The sequence below is a fragment of the Corvus brachyrhynchos genome, unplaced genomic scaffold, assembly GCF_000691975.1.
Source record: "Corvus brachyrhynchos isolate BGI_N302 unplaced genomic scaffold, ASM69197v1 scaffold279, whole genome shotgun sequence".
Lineage (NCBI taxonomy): Eukaryota > Metazoa > Chordata > Aves > Passeriformes > Corvidae > Corvus > Corvus brachyrhynchos.
In genome coordinates, this window is record NW_008246060.1 from 662801 (window position 1) to 671933 (window position 9133).

The 9133-nt window shown below is 40.8% G+C and overlaps 1 protein-coding gene across 3 annotated transcripts in view; it reads right to left on the reverse strand.

Moving 5' to 3' along the window:
* The window catches only part of LOC103623618 (core histone macro-H2A.2), a 22181-nt gene that overhangs the window by 4735 nt on the left and 8313 nt on the right, over positions 1–9133 (reverse strand). For 2 of the 3 annotated variants that reach the window (XM_017746429.1, XM_017746428.1), the window contains exons 3-7: positions 4164–4270; positions 2747–2944; positions 1385–1495; positions 923–1022; positions 4–20 (exon numbers count right to left, since the gene is read on the reverse strand). In XM_017746429.1, coding sequence (XP_017601918.1) covers positions 4–20; positions 923–1022; positions 1385–1495; positions 2747–2944; positions 4164–4270 — 533 coding nt within the window. Of the gene's footprint in view, positions 21–922; positions 1023–1384; positions 1496–2746; positions 2945–4163; positions 4271–9133 lie in introns of all 3 variants that reach the window. The other variant, XM_017746430.1, reaches the window with a different exon arrangement.

Sequence of the window (9133 nt, forward strand, 5' to 3'; positions counted from 1 at the left end):
AGCCTTTTCCAGTGCCTTGCCTGCAAGGACACAGAGCAAAAGGCCTTGGCTTCAGAGTATCATTGTGGATAAACAAGTCCACATTATTTAAAAGAACACTGTACACACACTATTCTGTCTCCTTCTATCAGCAGCAGCTGATGTTTGTGTTCACTACTCTGCCTAGACACAGATAAAGTTTACTTTTCACGATTTTGAGGAGCCCTGTATGCTATTACTGGAAATTGCTTTAATATAAATATCTGTAAGAATGCTATTTACTCTGACTTATGGCTAAAATACCGTGGAGTGGGATTTTCAGGACTCAGATTTTCAGCCTCCAAAATGGACTCAACATACAAACCCTACTACTTGCTGAAACAAACACAGCTGGGATGCCAGTGAAGGTCTTGATGACTAAAAAACAATGATCCAAAAGCCTACTACTAGATTCTGTGCTCCCTATGCAACTGACTGAATAGCTTTTTACCTCCCTCCTGCTTAAATTTCCGTATTTGTATAATCATATTTCCTTATTTCACATGAGCAGTATAAGGCTCTGTACATGAGTATTTCTAAATTATGTAATATCCTACAATGAAAGTCATAGTTAGAAGTGCTATTAATATATAATTTTGCAATGTAATTTTCAGATGCAAATGTAAAAATAAGCCAATAAACACCTCAATAATAATTATTTACACCTTTGCTGCTCATGTGTTTCAACAAATTATCTGTGTTGTGCTTGTCATTAAGAAAAAGATAAATTAGTGATTAGCCTGTTATACCTAGTCAGATGCAGCCTGATTTTCAGAAGCTGTAACTGATATTTTATGCCCTGGGGCAGATTCAGGTGAAACAGGATGGGATCTCAGCAGGCAGCCAGTAGACCAGCTACTCTTCCAGCTCTAGATGTGTTTTTTCTGCATGAATAGAGCCTCACCTATTTCCTCCTTGAGGTCTATTTCAGCAGTTGTAGGGTGAACGATGCCTTCTACTTTCATGGAGCCAATATGGCTGATGTCACTCTGTGTCAGAGAAAGCTAAAAAATAATGAGGGGGGAGGGAAAAATAAGTAGTAATCTGAGTGCAAAACCATTTTCATACCAAAAAGCTGAAGTGAAAGAAGGCTGGATTCAGTCTTTCAGAGAACAGTTATTTTATTCTGTTCAGTATATGTGATTCTGACTTTTAGATTTTAATTAATTAATTTGCACACCACTCAGATTATTTGGTAATATGCCCACAACTTGGGAGCTTGCTCCAGAGGAAGTTATTGCTAGAAAACTAATGTTCTAACATCAAGATTTGAAGAAAAAAGCGCTGATTTTGGAAATGCTTTGGTTTAAGAGAAAAGCATCCTTCCCTTCATGCTAAGCCCCAGTCTGTTATTGCTCTCTATTACCTTTTGTCCTGGCACAAGGCTCTTGGAGGACAAGATAGTGAAACCATCCCCAGGCCCATCTTCAGTTGTTGAATTTGAAGCTCCTTCTTTTTCACTGTCCTTTTGTTTGTTCTATTTGATGGGAGGAAAAAAAAGCAGGACTTCTCAAGGGAAACAAAATAATCAACATCTAGCATTATTCAATAATGGAGAGATTTAATAATACACTACAAATCTTATCTTTTCAGATCAATATATTACTCACAGCCTTGTAATCCCCTAAGATTATGTAACAACAGAGGTCTGCACTGTTTATATAATGCTAAATCAGTGGTTCATCTGAGGCATTACATACATTTGTAGTCACATTCAGAGGCAGGGCACCCACACCCATCTGTAGATTTACTGACAATTAAGGTTGTATTTATATGGGTGGGCATGTGTTAGTTTATTTTTGTTGCTAACAGAGCAGAACCTCATATTAACTCAAACTTAGTCACTTAGTAACCCAGTCAAATGCTCCAATTTGAAGAAAAAACAACTTTGTCATCTGAAAAACAAATGTTTAAGTCTCATTTATTAAATGAGAAAGCCTTCTTATGGCTTACCTCCAGGAGCAGCAAACCTACCAGTCCCAGAGGGCTGCAGGAGCATCTCCTCACATCTCTCAATATTTGCTTTAAGGTATGTCAAGATGCTACCACCTCCTAACGAGTCCAAACTCTGCATGTGCACAATTCAAAGTAAGGTGGTAGCTGAGACAAATACACAGAGACATCCCATTAAGCAACTCTGTTTTCTTTTTAAAGGCTGTTTCTGCATATTCTCAGCTATGGAACTGTATCAAAACTTCGAGGCCTCCAGAAAAATGTGCTTAATCTAAGTTTTAAAAGTTTAAGTCAAATAATATCATTTAACCCTACCCAATCAAAAACTCAGCAGTGTTTCAAGGTGCATGCTCTGAAATGACAAACCAAGAGCACTGATCTGGGTTACTGCTTTACCAAATTAATCCATTTTTGGATAGTGATAGAGGATGGGCAACCCTAAGGGAAAGTGCAGTGGTCAAGTTCTGATTGATTAATTCTTCTTTTAAAAATCACTAACAACAGCACAGCTAAGAACACATGAAACAAAGAGCTTGTCGCAATGACATTGACGTTCCATGTCAGGACAAGTTCTCTGGACAGTGAAAAATCTTTAACAGCAACCCAGTAACTGGTACAAGGCTGAAGGCATGACATCTCTCTAGTAGAAAATGTTTTAGAACACAGCTTCATTTATTTTAAAAGCAAGGGTTCACTGCCACAGAGTTAGTGTGGAGGTAAGAGATTCTACACAATTATCAAGAAAATATTGCAGAGGGTGACATGGAATCTGTACCTTTTTGGACGTCCGGGCCTTGGTGGACTTTGCCTTCTTCCCACTCTTTTTGTTTACCATGGATTTCCTCCCCTTCTTCTCAGGAGCAGGGGAAAGGATGGTCTCAGATTTGCCTTTGGCACCCCGCTTCTTGGCTAGAAGCTCAGGCTGAATCCTGGGCAGGACACCTCCACTTGCAATAGTCACACCTTTGAGCAACTGCAAGGAGAAGCAGCGTATGGAAGCATATTACAGATCCTCTTAGTCTGCATTACCAAAAAACTATGAGAGAAACAATCCACAGTAACAAGGAACTTGGCAGGTGACAGCAAAGTCAGCCAGCATATCCTGGAGAATTCTGTTGCTGTACAATCCCTCTTCCAGTGCCAGTCTTAGTGCAAACCTGTCCTTGGTGATTCACAAGCAGTAAATAAGGGTAAAAAAGAAGACTCTCTGTGGGCTACTTAAAAAAAGGACTGCACCACAGCCCTGCTCAGAGGAGGACAGGATGCAGATCCCTTTGGCAGGGAAACAGATGCAGTCAAAGCAAGGAAAAACTCCAAGGATTTGGTTTGCAGAGGGAAACAACAGGAATGGGCTGTGATACCATGTAGAGGACAAAGTGTGGCTAATTCCTAAGAGACAACACTGGATCTAGATCCCAGTTCACAGGTCACTGACCAGAACCACAGAGCTGGGAAAAGGCTGGTAGTGTTAGCATACTTTTCCTTCTCTTCTGGCCTGTTTTGAATTTTAACTCCACTTGACTGGAAACAGAGCCACATGACTTCACGGGCACCATATTTTCATTATTTAAAGCAGTCATATTAAGTGCAGGAGTATTCAAAGTGTGAATGACATCATCCATCTTCATACAGAGGAGAGACTCTGATGCTGACTGAACCTTTTCCGCACCCCTGAATAGTACAATCTGCAGCCCATGCTGTGATCTCTGTCCTCACTCAACAAGTCTAGCAGAAGTGATCCCACAAGTGATCCCAAGAGTCAGAGCACTGAAAACCACAGTTTGGGCAAACAGACAGGAAGACAGCAATAGCAGAGAGCGAGCCAGATCCCTACCCAACATGGACCTCACAGCCAGTGTAATAGAAAACACACATATCTACAGCTGTTGGGAAAAGGTCTTGCACATTTTCTTTAAGTATTGACTGTCCCTGAGGAAAAAGTGAAGCATCAAGTCTACTTGCTTCAACAGGACTCATAGGCTAAGAAGAACCCAAATTTATGTCCGTAAGATTTAAGATGAAGTATCTCAGAACCTTTCTTTTTGTTTGCTTTTATTTAAGATGGCACTATCTTCTGGTCCAGTAACTACAATCTCGTTCATGTCTCAGACTAAGCTGTTTCTAACCTTCCCTGGTAGCAGCTTCACTCAAGCCATAACACATAACTCCTACATGAAAATGTAAACAGGCACCTGATTCAGTTCCTCATCATTTGCAACTGCCAGGAGGATGTGTCTGGGGGCAATCCTTCCTTTCTTGTTGTCCCGTGCCGCGTTTCCTGCCAACTCCAGGATTTCGGCTGTAACACATCAAGATAAAAATGAGTAACAAAACTGCAGCTTAGGTACATGCTGCATACACATTTTTACACTGCTTCTTAATATCCATTTACCTTTTCAGGGACATTTCCAGATTTAAAGGGTTCTTGCTACAGAAAGGCAGAAACCAAACCCCACTCAATGTATTTGTAAATTTAGATAAATCAATTTGTCCTTCCTAATTCCCTAAAGGATATCTAGGAGAAAATATGCTAAGCTTGGTTCACATAATTTCTTTTAAGAGCCGCAAGTCAGAAATCTCTTTCAAAAAGGCAAAAAAACCACCTAAAAAAAGGTACATCAGCAGTCGAAAATTTATCAGCAGCCTGTGACAACAGAACAGTCAAGCATGCAGTGAAACACCCAACCTGAAACAGACAGCTCTGATAAACAGCAAAGATTCTCAGGACCAGGGAAGATGAAGACTGAGGTGCATTTGAAGAAATACTTGGAAAGCCAACACACCTGCCAGGCACTGCTGGAATTCTGCATTAAAGGGCACTGAAAATCTGTGAGAAGCTTCATTTCAGAACAAGATATGAAAGGTTTGACTCAGATGCAAGCAGAGACAATGTGAGAGCTTCAATGCATGAAATATTGATAGAAGGGTCCTTCTTCATCTCTGGGAACAGGAGGTCACTTCAAAGGTAATTTCTCTAAATTACCAGTAACATTTATACTGTAACCAAAGTCACTGAGGTTTTCCTAATAATTACAGAAATACAGACACATCTTCCCAAGTTTATTTGGACTGTAGCAATCAGTATAATTCATTAGCTTACGTAGTCTGGCCACTACTAAGAAGTTATTTCTCATATAAGAACTCTACTGAAACACTGAGAAGGAAGGAGAAGGGATTTTTTTTTCTCCAAATAATCATAAAAATCATATTCATACTTTATTTCAGTATACAGTGTCCCTGTCATCTGGTTTTTGGGTATGTGTTTGCACAATATGGAATATGAAAATTACAGCCAATCAGTATTATCCTATTGAAAACTTATTGATGTCTTAATGACATCCTACTCCTTTACATCAACTACACAAAGAACAATAACTATGATAAAAAGAACAACTTTCATGAAAAATCTAGTGGAAACGTACATAATGTTCGGCTAAAATCCAAATGATTTCAACTTGACGCTTAGCTCTGGCTCATGGGAAAAATACAAGCTTTCAATTCCACTCAGAACAACAAAATTATAAACTTGTCTTCCAGTATTCACTACTACACAGCATACATATTTAACTGAATGTTGGAAATACAAATGCCTTTTTTTTAAATTTACATGCATATTCACAGTGAATTGTAAAAGTTAGGGCAGGAACCTCTCAGCGCTAGCATTTCCTAGTCTGTCCTGGATTTTAAAGGAGGAAACTGAACAGAGATCCCGCATGATCCAGCTATTTTCACCCCCATGGGCTTGGAAGTGTCAGACCCTCTCCCAGACCTCTGCCAGTGGAGCTAACGCAGCAGCAGACAGAAGGAAGAGATTCCATCCATTGTGCAGACCAGCAGAGAGCAAGAAAAGGGACCCAGGCTCCTCCAGTGGGTTTTGCAGATGTGTGCTGACAGCAGAGGAAAATTGCATCAGGAGGAAAAAAAATCCAGAAAACAACACATACTTACCTGTGTGGGAACTGAAGTTCTTTCAGGTGTGCCAACAACAGGCACATCCTGCTACCTGTGTGCTCACCCCACTGCCCCAGGTTTGGGTCCTTTGGCCAGCAGCATCCTGATGGTGCACTCTTAGTCCTCTGCCTAATGTTAAGAGCAAAAAAGGCAGAACACTCAAATGCCAGCCATCCATCCCAGGACACCGGGAAGAAGGGAATCCAAGGCAGAGGTGACATATGGCAGATTGTGGAATATGTATATAATTTACCAAAGGATGCCAAACATTTGCATAGGTAAATAATTGCCTTGCCTCCTTTTAATGAAGGTTTCTATGCATATTTTTTCTAAGGGTGGAGGCAGGGACTCATAATATTAAGAATATAAAATGGCATTTACAAAATACAATATCAAAACTGGAAGCTTCAGTTATCACATCCTCTGCTACAATAACAGATCCCTAAAGAAACTGCCTTACATTTCATGTAGAAACATCTTAACATCTGAGGTTACCTAAATTCTAAGAAGACTAGTCTGAGTATATAGGTCCTGTAATAAAGTCCTGTGCCATAACAAGCTCTTTTGGAACTGGGCATCTTGATATTCTCAGCCATAAGTTGGGTTTACTTTCCGCGCTCTCAGCACCAGGCATTAAGAATTACATTGAAATCTCAAATAATATTGCTTCCTGCAAAAGTCAAAATCCACAAAGATGCCTCCACATCAGAAGTTTAAATTCAGACATCTTCAGAAAAACATAACTCTCTTCCAGCAGACACAAGCAACAGCCATGCTATGACCTGAATGGGATTACATCTTGTCATCCTGTGACATACAGGGAGAAAGAGGTTTCTTTAGCTGATGGATCAGCAGATTTGAAATGTCTGATAACTAAAGCATCCTAGCCAAGCCAAAGGTATTTGTTCAGCTGAGCTTTTGTGAAAATGGACTGCTAAGAAAGGTCTATGAGAATTACTGATAGCAAATTGAAAAGATTTTATACAGGTTATCTTGTTTTCCACCTCCCCTTTAGGATAAGTTGTGTCAGCTCCTTTTACACTACCACACAGAAATCTAACAGTAATACTTTTACTCTACAAAAATGTATTGGATGATGGAGTCCTTGGTCCTCCATTTGCAGGTGAAAGCTATCTGCTGGATTTGTCTCTGCATGGCAGATGAGCACAACAGGCAGAAGAGTATTCCAGGTGATTCCTGTGAAGGAGGAAGCCTTTGCTGGTGTTGTATTCTACCCTAATTTAGAGAGGATGGCTTTCCATTGAGACCTTCCATGAGTTCCTCTGACCAGCACACCACTCACATGACTTGTGTTGATGACTTCCTCATCGACAGGCATCTGTATTCTCTGCCTGCTTTTTGGGAAGATGCCCTGTAGGACATGTGCAGTTAATGTTTGATTTAGGTAGTTGTGACTGCAGTCAGCCCTATGCATGCTCAGAGCATGAGTCTGTTGCAAAATCCATCAATCCCATGGGACTCTTGCCAATTTTTCACAGAATTTGAACTCTGAAGCCAGTGGAACTCAACCTTGTTTCAGCAAACACAACCTTCTGGATAGAAATTAAGCTGCAGTTTAACAATATGATTTTCAAGCCTAAAATGTAAAACAGCATAGAGAGATCAAAAAGAAAGGTTTAGAACAGTGATGAGATCTTCACATTAGTTGATCAGTTGAGGTAAAAGTACCTCTTCCTCAGATACACTGTGGTGATTGCTGGCATTTTAATGATGGGGTTGATAAGGCAAAGTGCAGATTTGGGTTTGATAATGGCTGTGAGGTGCTGCCACAATCGATCTTGCTTACAAAGGAAAAAAAACAGGGATCTAGTATCTTGTGACACAGAACACATACCAAAGCCAAACAGCAGTCTGAACTACATAAACTGGGAGTAAGGATGTGTATATATATATATATGTATATACTCCAGATGTATAGGCACCATCTGGATGATGCCAGTCAAGAGGCTCAGTGCTCTGGGGCAACACAAATATAGGCCAACAACAGACCATGCAGGGCTGGTCACTCACAGAGATGTGCTGGTCCATGCCAGGCCCTGGAGGAATGCAGGCAGTCAGGTGGTTCTGGTCCTGTTTGACCCTTCCAGCCTCATTCACCTTGCCCCCATCCCAGCCATGACTTGCTTTCCCAGCTCCACAGCTCAATCTCCTTTCCCTGGCAATCCACACCGAGACTACTACCTCAGCTGCCTTTCCTGGACAGTCACCATTTCTCCTGTCTACTCAGGCTCAGTATTCCTGCCCAGGTCCTTCATTACCAGCATCCCCTCCATCCAATCCTTGGCCTATTTCCTATTTTTTCAACTTACTCTCCAGCTTCCTGGCAGAATATTTGGACACTCCTTGCCATTTATTTGCCTACTGGCCATCAATTCAGTTCTCCCCACTAGCCAGATCTATCCCTGGCTCTAATATCAATATTCTCCCATAACCACTGTCTCCCCACAATATTATGATCTGGGAGCTGAGAGAGGCTGGAACATATTCAGTGAGGACCAAGTCTTCAGACATTTTATCTGTTAAAATCAAAGAAGTCTCCGCTAAGCATGAGCAACCTGTGTTTTATCAAAGTTAGAGCCTGGCCAAAGAGAGCAGATTTCCCTGAGGTGAGAGAGACCACCCTTCCCCTTTCGTAAAGCACCAAATCTCTGCTAAAACACAGAGAAGCACTCAGGGCTTTAGAGGAGAAGTTCTCATGAACGTTTTGACATAACACAAAAAATACATTCGACCTGCTTCTGTGAAACAGCTAAAAAGTCATAGTCTCTTACTGCCACCCTCCCAGATTTAGCCTGAAGCAGTTCCCCTGCATGCAGCCTTTCATCCCGAGGAACCACCATTTCACAGCTGCAAGTCCAGGAGAAAAAAAATGGCATTTGTAATACAAAGATCAGATAATGTTAAGAAAACTTACCAGTTTGACATATAATGCCCCCTTTGACAACATCCTTGGAAAAACCTATTTTGTTTCTGCAGGCTTCCCAAAACCATTTATTCACATGTAATATTAGGAATAACTAGATCAGCAGGGTTAGATGTTGCAACACTGTTTTTTTGACTGAACTCTCCACCTTTGTAATATTTCCAAACAAAACCCTGGACAAAGCACAGGAGCTTTGGTTTGGAAAGAACACAATCCACCAGCAATAGATGTTTGCTCAGAAACATTACTCCATTCTATCACAATAAA